The 26445-nt window shown below is 40.2% G+C and overlaps 1 protein-coding gene across 1 annotated transcript in view; it reads left to right on the forward strand.

Annotated features, from left to right (window-relative positions):
- GTF2F2 (general transcription factor IIF subunit 2) overlaps window positions 1-26445 on the forward strand; it is a 138269-nt gene that overhangs the window by 65706 nt on the left and 46118 nt on the right. The window contains exon 5 of the mRNA XM_070380272.1: window positions 6852-6933. Coding sequence (XP_070236373.1) covers window positions 6852-6933 — 82 coding nt within the window. The remainder of the gene's footprint in view (window positions 1-6851; window positions 6934-26445) is intronic.

Consider the following 26445-nt stretch of genomic DNA (forward strand, 5'->3'; position numbering starts at 1 on the left):
TTACCTATGCAGCCCTGTGGTCAAAGCCTTTTCTCCTGGAGACTTAATCTTTCCTGGAAGGATTTGTTTTTCTCTTCATATAATCATGGTTGCTATTGTTCTTGAATTCTCTCTCATTTCTACTGCAAGTGGATAGCACCTTTTGAGGAAGGTTTTACTAAAACAAGACTATTTTGGTACTATGGTTTTCTTTTTCATTTATTGTTATAGAACGGTATTACTTCATTTTTTTCAAATGAAAGTTTTATTTCTGGGTTTTATTCAACCTCTTACTCTTGAAAGCGGCTTTTAGGTTAGAGGTCATGTCTGTTTATATATATCATGCCCATGTCTGTATTTGAGAATTTATACTGATTAATTATATATATATAATTATACATATTGTGAATATTAATTATGTATAATAAGCAAAAAAGGAGACTTACTGTGAAGTACAGGAGGAAAAATAACTTGTGAACTTGCTTCATAAACATTAAAACACAAATGTTTATTTTTAAAATGTTGTACACTAAGTTATTTCTTTGATCAGAAGTATGTTATGGCTTCTGTGGACCCATAGAGCAATCCAGACTCCTTTGTACATTTAAATCATCTGTCTGATTTTGTACCTTAGGTCACACTTTTCTTTCTTCTCCTGGGCAGCCAGTCTTGTCATTCACAGATACTCTTTGGTGAGCATTACAACATCCCTTGTACAGGAATGTACAGAAACCTTCTTTCTCCCAGTCCAGAGGGGAGAAGGTGAAGAGCAGTACTATGAATGAGGAAACTGAGATGTTTCCTAATCCTAAATCTAATCCTCAGATTATGGTTTCAGTATTTGATTTAAAACTGGGACTTCCCAGCTATTCAGGCTTGTTTATAATTTGAATATTATTATAAGAAAACACTATATAACATAATTTGGGGGAATACTTAAATGGCTGCTCATTTTGTTGCTTTTGAAGTAATACAATTCTGACTCTGTAGGCTTACTGAAATCTGAGTATGATCTTTTATTCCTAAAATTCCTGAATATAAAATAGATCAGAACATCAATTCACAAATTTGAATACAATTAGAAACACCTTCTTAATAATAGCAAGGATCGCAACTTTGCCCAACTGGTTTGTTAAGATGCCAAGTAGCTTATATTAATAGGCTTTACCCCAACCACAGGCAGAAACTGCTAGAAAAAGATTTTAAATGAGAACAGTGGAGACTAGCAGGAATATTAAACAGTGGTTTACCTTTTAAATGCTCTTGATCTCTTGAAATACTGTTTCTTTAGTCCTTTTCCAGAGAGGACAGACACGGGTGTGAGGTAAAGAAGAATCAGGGAAGTAGCTTCAAGGCCTCAAGGATTAGCCCAGAATCTTGACTTTAACCTTGTCTGTGTTTTAACTTGAGTTGGCAGTGCTCTTAAAGGCCTCCATGTTGAACTGGATCCAGAGTGGTCTCGTGGAAATGAATGCCTATAACTTCCTGATGCCCAGCGTCTTCTTAACACACTGCTCTCATTACTTACGTGCCAATGTTAATAGGCACCCTTCCTGCTTACCTGTCACTTTAGCTTGTTTAGACCAGCCAGGCCCTTAACTTGTAAAAAGTGCCAGTCAGTTGTTTCTGCTGGGTTCTACATCATTGTGTGTGTGTGTGTGTGTTGCTCAGTCATGTTCGAGTCTTTGTGACCCCATGGATGATAGCCCGCCAGGCTCCTCTGTCCGTGGGATTCTCCAGGCAGGAATTCTGGAATAGGTTGCCCTTTCCTTCTCCATCATCATACAGAAGTATATGTCAAATTGAGACAGAGAGTAGGAAGGTCCAGCTTAGAAAAGAAGTTTGTGTGTTTTCAAGTCCTGGACAGCTTCTCAGCATTTTCCCTTTGTCATTCCCAGAAAGCATTTTTCTCTTAATTCCTACTCAAAAAAAATTTATAATTATATCTAGGTCTTTTAGAAAGTATTAGGGCAAACAGAATAGATATTGATGAAACAATAAAACATCTTCAGTTGGAGGGAAGGGCCAGTTTTGTTTTGTTAATTTTAGTGAAAGAGACTTGGAAGAGATCCCAGTGACTTTCCTTCTGCATACAAATGCCGAGACCCAGAGATGTGAAGTAACTTCTCCAAAGTAACTCCGCTGTTTAGTGACAGATTTAGAACTGGGATGCTTCCATTCTTGTTATAAGAATGCACTTTGTGTAACTTAGCCTTTAATACTTTCTCTCAACTTTTTTCTGAAACTAGGTGGCAGTATATAGATCAATAAAATACCATCACAAAGGTGTGTGTTCATACTCATGAAGATTCTTTGGGCTGCAAGGAGCAGAAACCAGTAAGCAAACCAGTCTAGCTCAAGAAGCGGGGGAGGTGAGAAAATTTAGAAGAGGTCCTGGAATAGTTCCCAGAATCTAAAGAAAAGTTGGACAAATGGCCAGGCCTAAGGAAAGATAACCCTCATGAACCATAATAAATTCTACTTAGTACGGTAGGACTAAGGACTGTACTTAGGACTGTACTTACTTAGGACTGTAGTCCTAGAGGACCAGTAGTCCTTCCAGTAGTTGAATTAGAAGGTCGGAAATCATGAAATGATAGCCGAATGTATTCCTACTGCCTTAAACACTGTAGGACCCACCAATGCACATTTAGTCGCCAGTGTGCATGGAGGACAAGGCCTTTGCCCTCAGCATAGGACACTGATTGTCTGATCTCTTTTTCTTGTGGAAAGTAAACCCATAATTTAGTTTAGATTTTTATTTTTGGTTTCTTGAAAAAGGAGCAAGACTTTAGACACAGTGAGACAGTACAAATGTAGAATCCTTCAAGACTTTCTCTCTTCTGGTCTCTAGTTGTCACTCCAGTACCTAATTTGACAGGTTTTTAGCAACTTATCTTTATATCACATCTTGCTGTTCTTTAGTTGTTCGGACGACTCTTTGCAACCCCATGGACTGTAGCCTGCCAGACTTCTCTGTCCATGGGTTTCTCCAGGCAAGAGTACTGGAGTGGGTTGCCATTTTCTTCTGCAGGAGATCTTCCCGACCCAGATCAAATCCTCATCTCCTGCATTGCTGGCAGATTCTTTATCACTGAGCCACCAGGGCAGCCCTTATCACATCTTACAAAGCATTAAACTTAGGTTTCATAGAAAGTCTCCCTCCCCCATACTCATAATTAATAGGATTATATAACATAATCAAATTGCATAATTACTAACAGTAAAACTAGCATAAACAAGTTCTAGCATAGCTTGAGCAGAAGTGTGTGGGAGTGATAGAGATTAACCTACTACCCACTAGCGTATAGCAAGCTCTGGGCATCTGTCACCATATTTAAGAGGGAGATTGAGAGCCGTGCTAATTTAGAAGTGGGTTAAGTGGAGGCCTAGCAGAAGTGCTCCTAGTGTGTTAGAGTAGTTTATACACCTGTCTCATTCCAGCAAGCTCCCAGAAAGTAATCTGGAAGCCACTGGGTGGAGGGCGAGTCCCTGGAAATCAAAACCATTTTCCTAATGATATCAAGCGTTTTTGCCTTTTTCACTCTGATTTTCTACACAGTTTTCAGTTTTCATTTCTAGTATGGTCAATATCAGTAGATAAAATCCACATAAAAAGTTCTTTTGGATCCTCACATTTGTGAATGGCTGCACTAGACTCTGCTCCTTGAGGGCAGGAGCCAATTTCATATTTCTGAATTATTCCTGATGTATTTGCATAATCTTTTACATAAAAGGCACTCAGTAAATATTTGACAAATGTATGAAAAAAAGCTCATTTTTCAAGTATTTACAGTCTTTCAAACTGAACCAACAAAGTAGTTTTAAGTCATGGTTTCTGTATTAATGAATATGATCTGTAATTAACAGCAGTGGTGTGCAAGTGAGTGCTTTCAGCTGTCTTAAAATGTGATATATAATAGCTTTCCCCTGAAATCTTAAGCAGTGTTTTAGAGAAGCAGCACAGTTTAGTGAGGGAAAAAAAAAAATGAAAGCATGTTCCTGAGAGGTTTTAAAAGTGTGTGATGGTTTTATATCTTGCTTAGGGGGCTATAAGTAAATTTTTTTTTTTTTTTTCCAAGAGAGGGGAAAGGGCAAAGAGTGAACAGAGATGTGGCCTTATTTAAGAGCAGCCAGTTGATGGAAATTTTCATTGCTGCTGATGAAGACCTTTCCTTTCACTTGAGAAGCTATTTTAGATTTGAAAAGAGAATATGATGGACAGGAAATCATGGTTTGGGAAGTGAATGTTGCTGCTTTGAGTGACCTTGTTGGAGAAGGATGATGATGAGTGGTGGCCAGGTGAAAGCAGGTAGGTGCTTTAGATGCCTGCTACTCTTTCAGACATTATAAGTGTGAAACGTCTTCAGCAGAAACTTTTAAATAAAAATTAAATTCACCTTGTCCACCCAAGAGTGCTGTGCTGTGCTGTGCTTAGTCGCTCAGTCCCTTCTGACTCTTTGCTACCCCATGGACCGTAGCCCGCCAGACCCCTCTGTCCATGGGGATTCTCCAGGCAAGAGTACTGGAGTGGGTAGCCTTTCCCTTTTCCAGGGGATCTTCCGAATCTAGGTCTCCCTCATTGCAGGCAGATTCTTTACCAGCTGAGCCACCAGAGAAGCCCAAGAATACTGGAGTGGGTAACTATCCCTTCTCCAGAGGATCTTCCTGAACCAGGATAAGAATACTGGAGTGGGTAGCCTTTCCCTTTTCCAAGGGATCTTCCGAACCAGGGTCTCCTGCTTTGCAGGCAGATTCTTTACCAGCTGAGCTACCAGGAAAGCCCCCACCCAGGAGTAGGTACTGTTAAATAAGTGCGGAACATTCACAGATGGTATTGAAAGGTAGCTTCTTAGTATTCAACATTAGTAAATACATGGGTATGTAAATTATCTTTGGAGACAGTATTCTAGATTTATTTCATTTTTTAAAAAGGATTAATTTATGTTTCAGTAGTGAGCTATTCTCATGCATTTAAGTCCCTGTAGATTGGAGTCATTCCCAAATCTTGTGATTGTTACGACAAGAATCGTTCTAGCTTAAACTTTCAGCTTCAATAGAGGGGCATGCTTGAATATAAGATTTGTTTTTGCTTTAAGAAAATTCAAATTTTAATATTACTAAATTCATTAGTAAGAGGAAATTACTTTTAGAATTTAAATTTAATATAAAATAATTCCAGCCTGCTTGTTTCCTTCCTGCCATATTTTGGTATAAGGTAGACATGCTTCTCATCATCACCCTTTGCAGTCGTCTGTCACCCTGTACCTTGAGGTTTGTGTTTATGTTGCATCAGACTATTGAATTACTGTGTGTTTGCAGTTAGTACTTAGGGGCTGTAATAAGGAGTTCCAGGATTTTGGAGACAAAATCAGAAAAGGTCACCATAAAATTTTTGGTGTGTGGAAGACCTCATTTATGGATATGGATATGCTGGATCTCTGTTGCTGCGTGCGGGCTACTCTCTAGATACAGTGCTTGGGCCTGTCATTGTGGTGGCTTCTCTCGTTATGGAGCACGGCTTCGTTAGCTGTGGCTCTAAGGTTCAGCAGTTGCGGCACTAGGGCTGTAGAGCGTGTGGGCTCAGTAGCTGTGGTGCACAGGCTTAGTTGCCTCGAGGCATGTGGAATCTTCCCAGACCAGGGATCGAACCGATGTCTCCTGCATTGGCAGGTGGATTCTGAACCACAAGACCACCAGGGAAGTCCAGAAACTTTTTCTCATATAAATCATGTGGGCGTGGTTCCATCTGCATTTTATGTTTTGGTCAGTTTATCTGTTCGCCCAGTGAACTGTATGCTTCTTGAAGACAGTACTGTATCTCAGTCATCTTCGATTCTACAGTGCCTAGATGGTTCCCTTCGCATGGTAGGCACTTTGTTAATGTTTGTGGAATGTATGAGGTCATTGGCCCTCAAAAGATGGATCATAAATGCATTGCTGAGGAGCCAAAGGAGTTCCTGAATCTCTCCTGGATACTTGGGTGAATTGTCTTAGAAATATGATTGAACCGTAACTGTTCCTAACCATAGTCATCCATTTCCAGAATGCACTAAGGCTGGTGCCATCGTGGGTCAGTCATATATGCATTATCAAATAAGATGAGATCCAAAGTGACTTGGTGCCTGGTAGGCGCACAACAGTAGGTGCTAACTTTTGTTTCTCTTGAATATTGTATCAGGGTCACCGTAAGAATTCTTACTAACAGTGGGAAAATTTTTCCTTCTGTTTGGACAAATGTTCATAGCAGTTAAAAGCTCTCATTTGGCCACACCCATATTAATCATTTTGCTGAAAAATAGAAGTTAGAGCAACTGGCAGGCGGAACTGGTATTCTATATAACCTAGGCAAGAACCTGACTAGTTTCACAGTATTTTTTAGGCTAGCTGTTTTAGTCAAAGTGTATTCTAGAATTTTGTTTTTTGGACATATATGTATACATACCCACACATTCAAATACGTGTATGTATATACCTTTGATTTAGTGCTTTAGACTTTTTCAGAAGTTACTTCTCTGTACACCCTTCAAAGATGATATAGCCTGTACACCCTTCAAATTTTTATTTGACTTTATGCCCTTTTAAGCCACTCTTTAGAAAGAGCTAAGTGTTTAAAAGCTGTTATTGGCAAGGGGCTGCAGCAGTCTGTAAATAAACCTGACAGGAGCCCAGTGTTTCACTACAAGTTTTTTTGCTATTCTGATCAGTGATACCACTATAAACTTAAAAATATTCCTTTTCTTTTCTTGATTTATATTATTGACTATATTTGATTGTGATCACTGTTACTGTGGTTAGTATGTCAAAATACAGTCTTGAAAATGATAAATGTTATCTAAATACATTTGTTAATTTTTTTCTTTCCGTTCAAGATAAGCTTTCACTGGAAGGAATAGTGGTACAAAGAGCTGAATGCCGACCTGCTGCCAATGAAAACTACATGAGGTTAAAGAGGTTGGTGTTTATTACTTTAAAACGATACCTGGTGTGTTTTTTTTTCTTTTTTTTTTTTTTTAGAATTGAAATACATATATTAGATTGCCTGTTGACTACATGAAAACAATGGTTATTGTTGCAAGTGTTTTCTTCAAAGCTTGTTTGTTTTTAAAATCAAATAAATAAGAACAAATTTTTAGTTACAAAATAAGTAAGTCATGAGGATGCTGACTATAGATAATAATAGTTTATTGCACATTTGAAAGTTGCTGAGAGAAGAGATCCCAAAAGATCTCATTGCAAGAAAAAACAATTTTTTTCAACTATGCTTGCTGTCGGAAGTTAGACTTACTGTGGTGATCCTTTTCCAGTGCGTACGCTTGACTGAATCCTTACCGTGTATTCCTGAAACTAATACAATGTCAGTCACATTAAAACTAAACTCAGAAAGAGTTTCTTCAGTAAGGGGACTTTGAGGACGTAGGCTGTTAATTTGGGTTGTATTCAGCTACTTTGTTCCTATAACCTGGAATCAGAATTTGTAAATGTCTTTTTCTGGTTGTCCTTGTAAATCTTGATTCTCTGAAGACATGTTACAAGATCTTTGCACCATTTTATTTTCAAGGGCTATAATTTTCCCATGATGAATGTGTATCTAAAATACTATACACTAAAAAGCAAGTATAACTAGTTGCTAGAATACCATCCTTTTTTCTTAATCTACAGAGAACTTTTATAAACCATTACCTTGTTAGAGATTTTGCTTTGGTGTCCCTCCTCCACACTTTTGGACGTGGTTATTACCCTTTTGTAATTCATGCTTAAAGGTTATGATTGCAAATTCTTGGTACTTCAAATTTTGTGATTTTCAAAGAGTCAACAATTTTTTAAACTTGGAAGAAACGTATTGTACTTGTTTTATAGTTTATATTGAATGTATTTGAATCCCCCATATAGTCTTGAATTACACATTTTAAAATTTACCCTGTACTTAACTATGTGAAATAGTAGTGAACAAAACAAAAGAATCTCTCTGCGCTCATGGTGCATACATTTGAGAAGGTTGTAGCTGCACTGAACTGGTAGTTGGGTCACACTTCCAAGAGGCAGCCACAGCACCTCTGAATATCCACATTGACTGAACTGGATCAGCTCTCAATTTCACATCTTTTAAACTCCCCTGCCCCGCCCCTCTCAATTAGATCAGATGTCTGTCTCTTGGGAATGAAACAGAGACTAGTTTTCTTGTCCAATAACTCTTCTAATTTCAATTCCTCCCCAGGGCAAGGGAAAGGATGACAATCAAAATGAAAAATTTTTATAACAGTAAATAACTTTGGAACACAGGCAGATGTTCCTCTTTGTTTTTAGCCTATAAAGTTTATTATGTAATACAATTCTTCTTGAGAATTTATCGTCTTCAAATAACTACTGAACTTGGAAAATGCAAAATCTGATTACTCAGCTCTTTGCCAAAATATTTTTCTGTGGTCTTAATTTTCTTTAAAAGTTTCTAAAGATTTCTGGTGATCAGATCAGGCAAGTCACCTGCTGTGTTATGAAACGGCTGCTTTTTCCTTACCAAAGAAGATGTTAAAATTGTTTAGCCTTTTGGAGTATGCTGAAAGACCAGCTATCATATAGTTCAGTTTCGTCAGTGACTTAAGGAAACAGGGTAATTCAGGAGATGATAATCATGTGAGTTTCATAAATAGATGCTATATGACATAAGTCTTGAAGGCTGAGACTTTTTTTGACCAAGTGGGAAAAGATGGGAATAAGAACACTTTAGACAGACAGACAGGCAGGTACAGAGACCTGGGGAAAACATCAGGGACCCATGTAGGGACCTGTATGTGGTTCTACAAGCCTGGAATGTGGGGTTTTTTCCATTCAGAGCAAACAGAAGCTGCAGACTTAGGGACTTCCCTGGGGCCTCAGTGGTTGGGAATCTGCCTGCCAGAGTGGGGGACGTGGGTTTGATCCCTGGCCAGGGAACTGAAATCCCACTTGCCACAAGTCAGCTGAGCCCATGCACCACAGTTACTGAGCCTGCGTGCCCTAGAGCCCCTGCTCTACAACAAGAGAAGACTGCAGTGCGAAGCCCTCGTGCCACTCCTAGAGAGCAGCCCCACACGCTGCGGCGGAGAAAACTCGTGCGCAGCAGCCAAGAGCTGCGCACCACAGTGGAGACCCAGTACAGCCAAAAAAAAACTGAAATGTTTAAAAAAAAGAAGCTCCAGCCCTTTTTTGAACTCTGAACTTAAATATCCAAAAGCCTGGTGGGAAGTCCAGTTGACGTGTTTCAAAGATGTCAAGAACTGAACTCCCAGTCTTGCCCCCCCCAAACCTGCTCTGAGCTCATGCCAAGTCTGTCCTCCCATTTTCTTAGTCCAAAAGCCCTGCTTACATTTTTGACTCCTCTCTCCCACCTCACATCCAATGTGTCAGAAAAATCTTCCTGAATGTACCTTCCAAATATTACACAGCTGCTGTCTGACCATTTCCCAGCACCCACATGATCTGCCTTTGTGTCTCATCTGGATCACGGCCAGAGCCTCCTAGCAGAGTTCCTGCTTCTGCCCTTGCCCCACTGCTGGCAGCACAGTAGCCAGAACAGTTCTTGTAAAACCTGTCAAGTCGTGCCATTCCTTTGCTCACCTGTCACTTGCAATGCTTCCCATATTACTCAGAATAAAACCCAAGTCCTTGCAGTTGTCTGCAGGGACCTCCATGGTCTGCCCACCCTTCTCTTCCCCTTCTCCCCATCTGAACCTGCTGTCTCCCTCCCCTTGCTCATCTGCTCCATCCACGCTGATCTCCTAACAGCCCACAAGCATAGGCACACTTCCATATGAGGCCTTTGCACCGGATGGTCTTTCCTGCCTGGAGCATGCTTTCTCCAGATAGCTTCATGGCTCGCTTCCTCACCTCTGTCACGTCTCTTCTCAAATTCTACTTTTTCAATAAGGCCTGCCCTGACCACTCTATGCTTGTGTATAGCACGTATTACCTAATGTAATTTATTTACTATATGTGTTGCCAGCTTTGCCCCAGAGCAGTTTAAGCTCCCATGGTTTGTTTTTTGTTTTATGTATACTTGCTTTTTGTTCACTCATACGCGCACAAACATACACCCTGAGTGTCTAGAATAGTTGGTGACATGTAGTAGGTAGACAGGAAATATGCGTTGAGTGAATAAATGGCGGGAGAGACGATTAAAGAGTCTCTTATGCTTGTTAGACAGCTTGTTAAAGAGCCATATGTGCTGTGGTAAGAAGTTTGGACTTGGTGTGCTATTGCTATTAAGGAGGCACTGAAGAATTTTAATCTGGATGGAAAGTGAAGGGACTGTGTTTTTAGAAGGGTCATTCTCGCCATGGGTTCCCAGGTGGCACGGTGGTGAAGAATGCCTGCCAATGCAGGAGACACAGGAGACTCAGGTTCAGTTCTTGGGTCGGGAAGATTCCCCGGAGGGGGAAATGGCAACCCACTCCAGTTTTCTTGCCTGGGAAAATCCCATGGACAGAGGAACCTGGAGGGCTACAGTCCATGGGGTTGCAAGGAGTTGGACACGACTGAGTGAGTGAGCATACACACATGCATTCTGGCCATGGTGCAGAGACTGAGACCAGGGAGGGAAGTTAGAGGCTGGCGTCATAGTCCAGGTACAAAGTGTCAGAATGACTAAACACAGTGGTTCTAGGCCGAAGGGAGATGAGAGACTTAGTTTGAGGATGTTTGGAGGTAGAGTCGGCAGGACTTGATAAGCCCATCTCAGACTTCCTGAGTTGTGGGACAGGGGCTTTCTCCAGACCCAGACTGATCATGGTGGCTCTTGTGTTGTGGCCAAATGCACGTCCTGCTGTGAGGCTCAGGCTAGCTCTCTGCCACCCTGTGTAATGTGCTCACGAAGGCAGAGGGGTAGAGATGCCCTTAGAATTTCAGTCCGATTGACAATTTATGTAAAAAGTTAAAAAAGCAAGAAGTACTTAAACTTAGGAAGAGTGAGCATAGCATAGTGAAGTCAGTCATGTCCGGCTCTTTGCAACCCCATGGACTGTAGCCCACCAGGCTCCTCCGTCCATGGGATTTTCCAGGCAAGGGTACTGGAGTGGGTTGCCATTGCCTTTTCCAGGGGATCTTTGGGACCCAGGGATCAAACCCGGGTCTCCCGCATTGTAGGCAGATGCTTTACCGTCTGAGGCACCAGGGAAGACTAGGAAGAGTACCAGTGAGTAAATTACCAAAACAGGAGAGTAATCTGAGCCTTAAGTCGTAGCTCATGTATTTTGTTGATCATTAGTCAACATTTTCAGACTCCTTCTGTGATCACTGGAGAAGGAAATGGCACCCCACTCCAGTATTCTTGGCTGGAAAATCCCACGGACAGAGGAGCCTGGTGGGCTGCAGTCCATGGGGTCGCTGAGTCGGACACAACTGAGCAACTTCACTTACTTACTTACTTACTGTGATCACTAAGACTCAGTTTAAAAAAAAAAAAAATCACTAGATACTCTTCTTACTCTAGAGAGCTTTCCATCTTTGAACCTCATCAAAACACACAGAGCGGATTATCTAAAGATCTTTATTGACAGTGCAGTGAGGGAGGAACACAAACGTGGTGGCACTGTTGATGGCAAGTGGAAAGACAGGCGGCCGGGTGTGGGTGCTGTCAGAGCGGAAGTGTGTGAGAGCAGAGTCAGCAGCTCGGTGTTTCAGATGTCCTGTACTGGACATTTCACACATTGAGTCAGAGAGTTTTAGGGCCTTCTTTTTTCTTTTTATTGGCTGTACTGCGTCTTTGTTGTCCTTTGGGCTTTTTTCTAGATGCAGCGAGCCGGGGCTACACTCAATTTGCGGTGCACGGCTTGTCATTGCGGTGGCTCCTCTAGTTGCGCAGCACGGGCTCTAGGGCCCTCGGGCTTCAGGAGCTGCGGCACGTGGGCTCAGCACCTGTGGCTCCCAGGCTTAGTTGCTCAGAGGCGTGTGGGACCTTCCCAGATCAGGGATCAAACCGTGTCTTCTGCGTCGGCAGGCAGACTCTTGACCACTGAGCCACTCTGCAAGTCAGGCCTTCTTCTGTCTGCCTGCCCTTGAATGACATTCAGGCGTTTCTGATCACCTGGCTCTTGTCTCACTTCCTGGCTTCACTTTCAGCTCGTCTCCTTCACTTAGATGCCCGGCAGTTACAGCACACTAAAGCTGTTTTCCCAGATGCGCTAGGCCCTCATACATTTTATGCCTGTGTAACATGTTGCATCCTTTACCTAGAATGCCTTAGCTGCCTTCTGCCAGGAGCCTTTAAAAGCAACCCAGGCGTCACTCAGAGAAACCTCGTGCCTTCTACTCCCCAGTCCAGGCAGGATCCTGTGCTCCCCCGTTCTGTTCTTCTTCACTGGTAGTGTATAAATGTCTGCTGCTGAGGTGTACATGGTTGCATCTTCTACAACATTACAGACTTCATAAGAACGGAGAATGAGAGCTCTGTTTTTCTTCCTTGCCTGTTCGCTTTCCCTTCTTCCTTTCCTTCTTGTATGTTCAGCACTTGGCGTAGTTCTTTACAAATAATAGATATCTAGAAGTATTTGTTGGGTTGAAATGGATTTAAATAAAAAGGGAAGGCAAAACTAGGTACAGAGACATGGAAGTCAGCAGCATTCAGCTTCTTTGTTTAACTTCTGCATGTTTATGTCACTAATTCAGCTAAAAATCCTTGTCTCGAAAGTTTTTATTTTTAATTCTTTCATTGTTTGTGGGTCTTCTTAAAAAACCTAGTAAGAAAAGCCTCTCCCTCTGGGAACAGAGCACTGGTTGCAGACGGCTTTCTTCCCTGTGCTAAGACTCCAAACAGCAGGGAGCAAGATGTGATTCACGCTCTCTCCCAGGGAGAACTGATCCTGTGGTATCTGCCTTGTCTTGTTATGAGGCAAGCAGAAAGGACCCTCTCACTCAGTAGATCTGTATATAATTTGTGGGGAGTGTAATTCATGCCCAGAGAAGTATCTGCAAATAAAATTTTTGCAGTAACAGCACCAAAGCATTTTCTTTCCACCACATTTAAACTTGTCCTTGGAGTTTTTACTTTTCCCCATATATATATATCTCATAAAGATTAATTATTTTATAAATGATTTTTCTTATATATTAGGATGATGATCTTATACCAGGTCCCTTTATATTTAAAAAAGAAGTACAAGATGGGTTGTAAATAGGATATGCTAAGCGTTGCTTCAGTCGTGTCCGACTCTGTAACCCTATGGGCTGTAGCCTGCCAGCCTCCTCTATCCAGGAATTCTCCAGGCAAGAATACTGGAGTGGGTTGCCATTTCCTTCTCCAGGGATCTTCCCCACCTAGGGATGGAACCAGCGTCCTTTAAGTCTCCTGCATTGGCAGGTGGGTTCTTTACCACTAGTGCCACCTGGGAAGCCCTGTAAATAAGATGATTATATAATTAATCATTTAAAATGGGATGCTTTTTTCTTTTTAATTTATTTTTTAATTAATTAATTTATTTTAATTGGAGACTACTTTACATTATTGTGGTGGTTTTTGCCATACATTGACATGAATCTGCCCTGGATGTACATGTGTTCCCCATCCTGAACCACCCCCCACCTCCCTCCCCATCCCATCCCTCAGGGTCATCCCAATGCACCAGCCCCGAGCACCCTGTCTCATGCATCAAACCTGGACTGGCAATCTGTTTCACATATGGTAATATACATGTTTCAATGCTATTCTCTCAAATCATCCCACCCTCGCCCTCTCTCACAGAGTCCAAAAGTCTGTTCTTTACATCTGTGTCTCTTTTGCTGTCTCACGTATAGGGTCATTGTTACCATCTTTATAAATTCCATATATATGCATCAATATACTGTATTGGTGTTTTTCTTTCTGACTTAATTCACTCTGTATAATAGGCTCCAGTTTCATCCACCTCATTAGAACTGATTCAAATGCTTTCTTTTTAATGGCTGAGTGATATTCCATTGTGTATATGTACCACAGCTTTCTCATCCATTCATCTGCTGATGGACATCTAGGTTGCTTCCATGTCCTGGCTATTATAAACAGTGCTGCGATGAACATTGGGGTACACGTGTCTCTTTCAATTCTGGTTTCCTCAGTGTGTATGCCCAGCAGTGGATTGCTGGGTCGTATGGCAGTTCTATTTCCAGCTTTTTAAGGAATCTCCACACTGTTCTCCATAGTGGCTGTACTTTGCACTCCCACCAACAGTGTAAGAGGGTTCCTTTTTCTCCACACCCTCTCCAGCATTTGTTGTTTGTAGACTTTTTGATAGCAGCCATTCTGACTGTCGTGAGATGGAACCTTATAGTGGTTTTGATTTGCACTTCTCTGATAATGAGTGATGTTGAGCATCTTTTCATGTAAAACAGGATACTTTTACGAAGGAAAGTAGGCCTAACTAGAGAAAAAGCCACACTGAGACAACACTGTAAACTGTCCCAGATAAACTGGGATGTAAAATGACCCTTACTGTGAATAGCCTGGATAAATTAAAATGCCAAATTTAAAACAAAAACTTGAAGAGTCAAATACTGAAAGTTCTGGCGATTAGGAAACATGTACCACAAAATCTAGAACGTTCAGCTATGGCTGAACTTAAGCTTGATGTGATTCCCAGTAGCCACACAAAGTTGGGCATATGACAGTGTTCTTTTCATGTTTAAATGTATGTTTACATAATATTAATGTAAATTTGTATATAAAGTTTCTTACACAGTAAAATGAATAATAAACTAAAATCAGTTTTATAGTAAAACAGTTAATTGTTAATAAAAACTGAGGTCATAGAAGTAACTCAGAGTTCAATAAAGGTAATTTTATGACCAGGGAAATAATAGTATTGGATTTTAGCTTTCTGGTGATCTTATTTGAAGCACATTTTATTGAACAGAGGTTTTGACAAATATTGAGGTTAATGGTTAGTATACTAGTTATATGCTTGCATTCGTAAGTGTCAGAAAATCCAACGCCAACTCGCTTAAAAATAAAAGACATCTATTGACTCACCTGAATTGAATCCAGTGGCGCTGTGCACTTCAGCTGCAGCTTTACTTAGGAGTTCTCAGTGTCACCAGTGTTTTAGTTCTGTTCTGAGTTTTGGGGCCCATTTTTCTCCAGCTCCCCTGTTTTCAGACTGACCTTTCTCTTGGTAGCAAGACAGCCACTTGCAGCTCCCAGGATTATCTGCCTCTTTTTTCATTATTAAGCCCCAGGAGCTGAGTGACTTTGTCTTCAACCAACCCTTCACTTCCTTCCATGGGCCATCATGGATTCTGAGTTTATCCTGGAACCAGTAAATATGTCAGTGAGGATGGGAAGCATGGATTAAGGCTTTGAGCCCACCTGTGGACATGTATAGGAGGGAGGGTCAGTCACATCCAGAACACGTGGCTGCTGTTCTGTACGGAGGGGCTGGGGTGGGGGCGAGGCCTGGGGAGGTCATCATCAGATCAACAGCAAAACTGTTCTTACCAGAAAAAGCATCTTAGGTCAGAAACACTCATCCAGGATGTTTGCATCCTTTGTTGCTTCCTTTTGGGGAATGACCGTCTTCTCTCTCGTGAGAAGGTCCAGATTTTTATTAGAAAGCAACTCTGGACCTATGAAGATGCCTTAACAGGGTGAGATGGGTGAAAGGTCAGGCTCTGGGGTCTCACTGCGTGGTTTCAGAGACTGGCTTCCCCAGTGACTGGCTGGCTGAGCTTCGGCGAAGTACATGGCCATTCTGCGCCTTCATTGCCTCATATTTTATAAAATATGATAGTGGCATTTATGTCAGGGTTGTGATAATGATTAAATAGCACTATATAATATATGATGTGTCTGACACAGAGTACTCAGTAAATATTAACTATTATGTTTATGACTTACCTGAGTAAGTACTCCTGTCCCAGAGATATTCCCAACCCATCCTGGTTTGTCTTTAGCTCTCATGATAAAAAGAGACTTGCACACAAAGATTCTTTTTGAATTCCTGCCCTGAGGTAGATAAATTAGTGTAATCAAGTTTAAATTGGAAATAGGGCAGAAAGAGAGCTAGAGCTGAGAAAAAGAACGTGAAGATTTTTTTTTTTATTAGAGACTTTGTGGTAATAATCCTCTTTTCAAAACAAAATCTGTAAAGTAGTGGTTTAGATGTTCCTAGATATTATCCAGATTCAGACCCAGGGATCTGAGTTCACTTTCTCTGCATAATCTTCATCTACCCTTTTTTTCCCCTCAGGGACTCCTTAATGTGCCCAGCATCATGTATAGATCTGAAAGCCCTGGAGTTGTAGTGTGTAAATCTTCTAGATGTTCAGAATCTTTATGAAAACTATAAAGGATACTAATCTTGAAAATTTCCCAAGTTGCCTTTGGAAATCTTATCGTCCCCTCCTGCAGTGATGCTTTGGCTGATGGCTCTCCTGAGGCAACCAAATGTGTGATTTTGTAAAACATGGGGCTGTAAGTCGTCTTCATCAAAGATTTTTTGAAGGACCAGGGGACTGGAAGTCCTAAAGAACCCACCCAAGAAGGCAGCTAGCTTGCTTGGCTGTAAGCATGCCCTGTTCTCACATCCTTTCTCCTCGAAGTGCACCTTTTTAATTAGCACTTAAGAGTGAAGGATTATGTGAAAGAAGCTGGATGTCTTCACTGAAGTGTTAATACAATAATTTTTAAATATATTAATAGATAGCTGTAGTAAACTTGCAAAAATACCAGTGGGATAGAAGTACCACGAAAAGCTAGTCACGGTGTTTTATCCAGAGTTTTTTAAAAGGCCGCCACAGGTCCTCATGGGTAATGCTGTTTGGTGCAAGCAAGCTTCTTAGGGAAATTAATGGTAAACGTGGTCCTTTTCCCTCTGAAAAGCCATAGCAGGTGTCCCCACAGCCCTTGAGCTGTAGACTGCTCCTGAAGGCTTAGTATTTTGATGAAATAGGATTTCCAAATGATTGTAAAAAGTTGCTGGGAGTATATATGTGTATGTATGGAGGAGAAGGGGACCACCTGGCGTGGTGCGATTCATGGGGTCGCAAAGAGTCGGACACGACTGAGTGACCTGATCTGATCTGATCTGATGGATACACACACACATATACATAATTAAACCATTGGCATAATTAAGCAACAAAGATTTTATATAATTTCCTTTTTTCAAGTCTTCAGATGTTTTTACCTTAAGGCTGGAGGAGGAGAGGAATATTTTTTCATCATCTGGGTACTGTTCTTTCTCCCTGGACATCGCTTGTCTTTGGAATTCCCCGCCTCTTCTGCCTGCTCTCTTGGTTCCTCAGGCTTCTAACCCCTTCTTTGCTGCCATTCCAGCTCAAGTGTGCACTAGTGCAAAACCAGTCGTTTCCCATCTTCCCTGAGTTCTCTCCTGTCCCCCTGTCTGCAGTGCTCTTTCGTGCTTTCCTGCTTGCCACACTCCTGTTCATCCTTTCAGATTCAGCTCAAATGTAAACCTCTCCAGCCATTTCTCCCCACACAGGATAAAGGCATCATCTCCACCAAGTTCCTGTAACGCTATACATTTGCTAGTAAACCACTAATCGCATTTCGCTTCTCATTTTACTTTTACTGTTTCTGTTTACATCTCTACCAGATAGTGAGGCCCTTGAGGGCAGGGACTATGAGCTCATTCATCTTTGCTCCAGCAACTTGATGTTCAATAAAAAGCTAGTAGAGTAATTGACCAAAAGTCAGCGTTTTCAAGTTAAGAATTTGCAGTCTACCTTGATTAATGAATCTCTCCAGGATGACTACTCTTTTAAAAATGCATTTAGCTGTATTTAAGATTCAAATTATAGGTCCTGAGAAACAGTATTGGCATGTGGTGCTGTTTCTACAAAGCTTCACAGCTTTGCAGGATAAAAATACCTCAGTATACAATTTCTCTTTGTTCACTCACAGTTGAAAATCAACAGGGCTAAACCTTAGGCAAAACTGTGAAGTATGGAAAGTTTATCTTTATTATCCCAGTGTCTCCTTTCTTCATTTCTTTTCTTCTTAGTAATACTATCTTTAGGCATCTGCTTTTTATCCTGTTCTGATCTTTTTTATTCTATCAATTCTGAATACATTTGAAGAATGAATGGGCGTAAGTCAAACTGGGCATTTGATTTTAAACCTCTTCTTACTAAATGTGAAATAATAGCCATCAGGTTACCTGTTTAAGGTATTTGAGTAGGGAGTCTTGTCTTTTTTTTTCATGAGGAAGTAAAGTCATTGAAATTATACCATTTTTAGGTTGGCCCAGTACACACATTGAGTAGTCCTTTTCATTTGTCAGGGGAACTTAACCTCCAGAATAACCATCTCTGTGTCCTGGCTCCAGTGGGTAGATCTGACCTGGCTGTAATTGTTGGAGATATGTTCTGAGAATTTATCACTTGCTGCTGAATTTTGACCGCAAAAATAGCCAAATGGTCTTAGGCAGAATTGGGGCCACCCCTAGTCCATATGATGCCGTGTACAAAATTTTAAAGGTGATCCTTCCTCATTTGTATCTGTCAGAAGTCATGGTAATTTATGTATTTTGTTAAATAAGCCATTACTACCATCTGCCAGAAAATCGCCACAGTAATTAGACAAGTCTTCGCTGTCTCTGGTGTGAATGTGCAGCACCACTGTGCACACTAAACAGACGGAGCTGGGAGGGAGCTCTGCTTCCTGGTTTGCTGCAGGCCTCCACGTCCTGTTTTCCTACCAGCTGATCTGAAGTTTAAGTTGCTTGCCTGATCCTTGAAGGCACTGGATTTTCAACTCTTGGTTTGTGATTCCCTGAACCTTTTGAAAATGAAGGAAAGATACCACGTGTGCCTTTATTAGGAACAAGGCTCCCATTTAGTTCATTGAATTGGTAGGAATAATGATAATCAAGCCTTTAACTTACTTAGGAAGAACTAGTCTAAACTTGGGATGATCAGGCTTTAAATATTCTTAGTAGTTTGTCAATCAAAGTACAAGAAAACCGGACTCATGAACATCTATATATTCTCTCTCTTGCTTGAAGAGTGTAATGCAATTGCAGTGAGATATATTGTTTTTATTAAAAAAAAAAAAAAAAACTTGGAATTTTTTTTTAAGAATCTTCAATTTATATGTAGAGGAAGAAAAGATATTGTTTACAGATTTTTAAAAAACTGCTTAGGGGAAACAATTTTAGGGATCACACACTTAAATGGCTTCATATTAATTAGATGTTTATTTTAGTTACTTTTTTTTTAAAGTCTTATTTCCATTTTCAGAAATGAGACTATTGAGTCATAGAGAAGTTGTGGTTGCCCAAGCTCACAGTTTGTAAATGACAAAGCTGGAGTTTGAACCGAGATCTAATTGATTCCAGTGTGTTAAATGGCAGGCTGACTCTTCTGGCCTTTATTGTTTCAAAACGTTGCCTGGCTTATCAGTAGGAAGAAGAAACGGAGCTTGTTCTTTTTCTTTCCTCTCTTGTTCTGGGTGATCATTGCATTGATGTCCCTCGGTGTAAACTATTAATAGTATCGTTAGTACCATCATTCTATTTCATTATACAATAGGGTAACATTTATGTATTTATATATAAGATATAAAGTGGCTTCATTGTTTCAGTTTAGATTTTTTGATCTAATTTCAGAGCCTAAAACTTAACACTGAACGTTGCTAGCATAACTTAATTGAATTTTAAAGCCCCGTGTATCTGTAAGGAGAGAGGTAGAATATTAAGTGATTTTGTGTCTGTGGAGTTTGTTATTTTACTTTTGTGATATTTATGTGAAATTTATAGTACTTTGAGTAGTTTTGATGAGCTGGTAGTTGAGCTATTTTTACTAGTTTTCTTTAGTATACCCTGGTATTATAGTTGTCATGTACTGTATACTGATGTGTGTGTGAGACTTTGAAGACCACTGAATGTCTGAAACTTTTCTCTTATAATATGTTCTGTATTTGAGGAAAACTGAAAAGATGAAATTGGTAATAATAATGTTCACACAGAAACTTTTCAAACCAAACAATAGTAGACAGATGGGAAAAACAGGGGAGAAAGATGTAAGCTTATACAAAACAAAATATGTGTTCCCACTAAAATGTAGTTCCATGAGGGCAAAGCTTTTTGTCTGCTTTATTCACTGGTGTATCTCTAGTGACTGGAAGAGTACCTGGCACCTAGTAGGTGCACAGTGAATATTTGTGGGATGAAGAAAGGAAGGAATGGGACTTAGGCATTGTCTCACAGGCTGCCTAGAACTTTGATCACAGGGAGACACGCTGCTGCATGCCAGGCTGATTTATCTACTCTTGTCACTTCCCCATATTTCATAGCTTCAGAGCATTATTTATTACTCATTTGCTCAACAGATATTTACTGAGCATCCAATGTATATACTAAGCAGTGTAACATACAGCAACCAGAGCTTATTCATTTTGGGAAGTGGATCATAGATGGGTACTAAATAATAATTTAGATTATATGATTGTATATAATAAGAGAGGTTGACACAGGCAGTAAATTTCAGGTTTCAGAAAGTATTGATTTGGTGAAGTTAAGAGAAAGGAGTCAGAGAGTTTGCCTAGATGAAGACAGGGAGGGAGAGATTCTAAGTGGAACAGCACAGTGTAGTTTGAGATCAATCAATAGGAGTGTTTTAGGAAACATAGATCAGCCTGGCAGATTAGACAGAGGGCTGACTGTAGGGTGTTTCAGTGTTACACTGAACAAGCAGGTGATCAGTGAATCACTGATAGAGCATATTTCACCCAGAGGGAGATTCCTAGGTCTCCTTCATAGCTTTGTCCTTGGCACACTCTCCTCACTTGGCCTTCAGTTGAGTTCAGTCACTCAGTCGTGTCCAGCTCTTTGAGACTGCAAGGACTGCAGCACACCAGGCTTCTTTGTCCATCACCAGCTCCCAGAGCTTGCTCAAACTCATGTCCATTGAGTCAGTGATGCTATCCAACCATCTCATCCTCTGTCGTCCCCTTCTCCTCCTGCCTTCTATCTTTCCCAGCATCAGGGTCTTTTCCAGTGAGTCAGTTCTTCGCATCAGGTAGCCAAAGTATTGGAGCTTCAGCTTCAGCTTCAGCATCAGACCTTCCAATGAATATTCAGGACTGAGCTCCTTTAGGATGAATTGGTTTGATCTCCTTGCAGTGCAAGGGACTCTCAAGAGTCTTCTCCAGCACCACCATTCAAAAGCATCAATTCTCCGACACTTAGCTTTCTTTATGGTCCAACTCTCACGTCCATACGACTACTGGAAAAACTAGGAGTCTTTGTAGCTCCTGCTTCTCTCTTTAACTCTTCCCTTCCTATGTTATCTTACTGACTGATCCTATCCCCTTTAAACAGTTATAACAAAGGAACTCCAGAATTTGTATCTCCATCCCAGACCTGTCTCCTGACCTTCACACCCATACATGTACAGCATTCCCCTTGATAGTGCCACTTGGATATCTAACAGCATCTCAGCTTCACAGGCCAGAAATTGGATTCTTGGTTTTTACCCACCCCCAGCCCTAACACAGTCTTCCCCCAGTCTTCACCATTTCCACTCAGTTACTCGGGCAAAACACCTGGGACTTGTCCTTGAGTTCTCTTTTGACAGGAACATGCAGTCCATTATCAGGGTCTACCAGCTGTACCAACACCATTCACTGACCTGCTGCGTATGACCACTGCTGCTTCATTGTTCTGCCTTCTTCACCTGTATTTAGGACTGACTACCTGATTGCTTCCCTGGTGGCTCAGACTGTAAAGAATGTACCTGCAATGCAGGATACCTGGATTCAGTCCCTCAGCTGGGAAGATCCCCTGGAGGCGGGCATGGCAACCCACTCCAGTCTTCTTACAAGGAGAATTCCATGGACAGAGGAGCCTGGCGGGCTACAGTCCATGGGGTCACAAAGAGTTGGACCCAACTGAGTAACCAACACTTTCACTTTCACCTAATTTGCAAGGCCTGTTGCAGAATGAAGTACAGTGCCCCTTGTTCATAAATTATTAAGAATTGCAGAATGGTAACAGCATTGCATTGTCAAGTGCAAGGCCCTTAAGTGCAAGACAAGTGTGACTGCACAGGGCACTTGCTAGTGAAGCTGGCCTTCCCTCTGATAGCAAATGCCTCCTAACTAACGGCTCCCTGCTGCCCCCTATAGACAATTCCTCACGTGGCTCTCAGAGTCATCAGATTAGATCAGGTCATAGCATTTCCCTGCTTAGAATTTACGGGAATCCCCCATGCTCTGGCCTTCCAAACCCAGTGTGATCTGATCCTGAAGCTTCTTCAGCCTCTTGTTCCACCGTACTCCTCTCTCATTCCCTAGGCAGCCCCAGTGGCCGCTTTCTTGTCCCTCAGAGCAAGAGCAGTCCTCTTGGAGGGCTCTTTCAGCCTAAGCGTGAGTCTTTCACCAGCTCTTAATGAGTCACCCTCCTTTCCAGTATGCCAGGTTGCATGTCACCTCCTCAGATAAGTCTTTCCTGACCACTCCTAGGTGAAGCAGTGAAGCCTCCTCCTGTTACTTACTGCACCATTACCCAGTTTTATTGTATTCTTAGCACTTGCTACTCTGCACTATCTTTATTAACTCTTAGTTATGACTTATTGACGATATCCTTGTCACCTAGCATAGCACTTGCCACAGGATAATGTTCAATAATTATTTGTTGCATGAATGAATATTTCATAGTCTTTAGCCTCTTACATTTTGGAAATTTTAGGTTAACAGTGTTTTTCCTTTTTCAGCTCTAATACTTTTTTATTTGTTGAATTCTCATAAAATTGAATTAATTTATGTTTAATTTATAGATATTCCGAAGTTAATTTTAAAATCTGAAGTTTGTTTTTTTTTCTTCTCCTTTAAAATAGCATGACACATTCTATATGCTCCATAGCTTGGACAGGAAGTTAAAGGTGCTGTTAGCTGTTAAAGGTGAAGTTAATAGTATAGCATGAATAGGGTTCCCCCTCAGAATCAGTATTTTGCATTGTAATACCAAAGGTCTCACAGCTCAAGCTTCACAGGTTTATGTAAAGCCATTTATTGTGTAGACACTGAACACCTATCATATACCAGACACCCAGGAACAAAAAGGTAAGACATTTTCCCTGCCCTTGAATTGCTCATTTTAGAAAACTTGTCCTCTGATACGCAACATTCTTGTGTAGTTTCAAAAGAAAAGCACTAACTCTACTTTATGAACTACACTCTATCTTCTAGCTCTTAAAAAGCCTAACTGCGTGGTCCAAAACGATGCTACTGTATAGAACAAACACATACACTTTATGAAGCTAACATGATTGTGAAATATTTAATTTACAAATCTGTTGTTTCCCAGTACTGTCTGGTACACACACCAGTTTTGGAGGAGGTGGGTGTGGTGGTGACCAAATGCTGTGGTTCACAGAATTTGCAGCGCTTATTACATAATTACATTGAATGCCATATGGCATTTTATCACAGCTCATTAAATTACTAGGGGCTTATACTTCTACTTGAGTTATCTTTAGTGTGTTTCCGTAGCACTGTTTTTTTGTAATATAAATTTAAAGTCTTTTTTGTAAAATATTCTTCAAGATGAAAATAATTTGTGGTATACAGAACCCTGGACTTTTCCAGAAATAATCCCCATGTGGCTTCTAAATGGTGACTAAATGACAGGTATACACTATAGAGTTCTTCAGATATAGAAAATAGGGCTAACTACCACTGACCATGTCAATAAAGAGATACCAAATTATTTTTTTCTAGGACATTTGGTTTTGAAAATTACCTCTTAGTATTAGCATTCACATCTTTTTTTTTCCTGGAACTCCACAGATGAATGGGTTGTTTCTAATACTTTTCCAAATAGCTATTGCTGAATTCTTTTTAAAAGTTTGTGACTTTAAAAAAGAATTTTACTTAGTTTTAATGAATGATTATAATTATTTTACACATGATACCTGTATCCATACCTCATGCACAAAGTTTACTGGGAACATAATTTAGCCTACTCTAACTTGTTTTCCCTCATGAATGCCTATTTTTGAGTTACGTGGTAGCTGCCTCCAGATACCATCAAGAAGAGTGGGTCCTTTACCCTTTCTCAGGATGGCCACAGAGTATTGTATTTTGTGAATTCTTCTGATTATTTTATATAGTTCTTCACTTCCCTCTTAGCAGCTATCATTTTGTCGTGTTGATTGCGTTACTGTCAGCTGCAGCCCCTCTCTTCGATCTGATTTAGTGTTTTTAATTTCCTGTGAGCTTGGAAACCAGTTTTAAAATTCTATTAGGATGAATGATGTGCGTAAAAGAAGACCAAATCGACTATGAGTGAAGGTCTAATGGGCTCACCTGTGAGTCAAGTGCCCAGAGCTGTCATATTTGGCCTTGTGACATCTGTTTTGGTTGCTGAGATGCTCTTTTTGCTTCTTTGCTGGTACTAGTTAGGACAGATGTCATTCTGTTTAGTTAATCACAAAACAGAAAAACATGTAGAATATCTCATTTTGGAACCCTTCCTTTGATCACTTGGTCTTTTGTACACTGTACTATCTATCTGAAACTCAGGTATATAATAAAGTATTGCTAATTAAATTAACTGACATCTTTCCACGTGCTTTGCCATGAGACTGAGTCATACAATTTAATGAACTCAAAAAGCTGTTGATTTCCAAAGCTTGTTTCTCTATTCTTTAATCAGATTTCTATCATGGATGAAGCTTGCAGTTTCAAAATCAGTCAAGCATTGACAACATAACAAGAAAGTCTGCAGTTAAGGCCAGTGTACCTTCAATAAATCTGCAACATGCATAATGGGATATGTACTTTGTCAGGCATTGTCCTGGGTAGGAGGCCTAAAATGAATAAGGAAAACAGGGTTTCTGTGTTTAAGAGGCTTATGTGGTACCCAGTCACTCCCAAACTTTTTACTGGTATATACAGATCACCTGGGAACTTTGTTAAAAATGTTGATTCCAGGGCCCAGTCTCCAGAGTTCTTGTCTCAGTAGATCTTGAGTTGGGAGTACAAATACGCATCATTATTAGGCAACTTGATGATTCTGATGTAAGTGGTCCTGAGAACACATTTTGACAAATCTAGTGTGGCTGATAAGGAGTTCTTCACAAGGAGGTGTGCAGTCTTCAGATGATATGTAGGCAAAACAATATGTTTCTGTGTTTAATCTGATCAGCATTTCATCTGTAATCTAATCTATCTCAAGAGTCTTACTTTTTAAATCACTGGCCTATGTTTCTACTTTGTACCTTTATGTTGAGATAAAATTACTGGAAACAATGATTAAGTCTAAGTAGGGTGATTTCTTGTCTATTAAACCTCACCAACAATTAATCTTTTCCATGAGAATGACATTGACCTATGACAAGCTGTCTCCCAAAGATAGGCTATTAGAGTGGTAGAGTACAGACAAAGCATTTCTACCCAACAGCTTCTTTAGAAATCAAGGTCATGATCAAGCAGAATGCATCTTGAAGTGTATGTGAGAAACTGGATCAGTAGTTGCCTTCAGAGAGAGGATCTGGATGTCTAGGAGAGACTTTTTTTTTTTTTAAGTTGAAGTATAGTTGATTTTTTGGAGAAGGAAATGGCAAACCACTCCAGTGTTCTTGCCTGGAGAATCCCAGGGACAGGGGAGCCTGTTGGGCTGCCGTCTATGGGGTCGCACAGAGTCGGACACGACTGAAGTGACTTAGCATAGCATAGTTGATGTACAATATCGTGTTTCAGGTATACAGCATGGTGATTCAGATTTTATGTATATAATATATATACACACATACACACATGTTATATATAGTATAGTTGATTTACAGTATCATGTTTCAGGTATACAGCATGGTGATTCAGATTTTATGTATATAATATATATACACACATACACATGTTATATATAGTATAGTTGATTTACAGTATCATGTTTCAGGTATACAGCATGGTGATTCAGATTATATACATACACACACACACGTTTTATATATATATATAGTTGATTTACAATGTCATGTTTCAGGTGTACAACACAGTGATTCAGATTACATACATATACATACATATGATATATGTTACATATCATATATATACACACATACACACATGTTTTTATATATATATACTATAATTGATTTATAGTATCATGTTTCAGGTGTATAGCATGATGTTTCAGATTTTATGTGTGTGTGTATATATATATACACACTTACACATGGTAAGATTCTTTTCCCTTATAGGTTATTATTACAAAACGTTGAATACAGTTCCCTGTTCTATACCTTAGGTTTTTGTTGTTTTTCTGTTTTATATTTGGTAGTTTGATATGTTACTCTCATCCTCATAATTTATCCCTCCCTCCACCCACCCCCTTTCCCTTTGGTAACCATAAGTTTGTTTTTTGTCTGTGTGTCTCTTCCTGTTTTGTAAATAAGTTCATTTGTATCATGTTTTTAGATTCCACAGATAGGTAGTACCATATGATGTATGTCTTTCTCTGTCTGACTTACTTAGTGTGATAAATTCTAGATCCATCC

The sequence above is a fragment of the Bos mutus genome, chromosome 12 (assembly GCF_027580195.1).
Source record: "Bos mutus isolate GX-2022 chromosome 12, NWIPB_WYAK_1.1, whole genome shotgun sequence".
NCBI lineage: Eukaryota > Metazoa > Chordata > Mammalia > Artiodactyla > Bovidae > Bos > Bos mutus.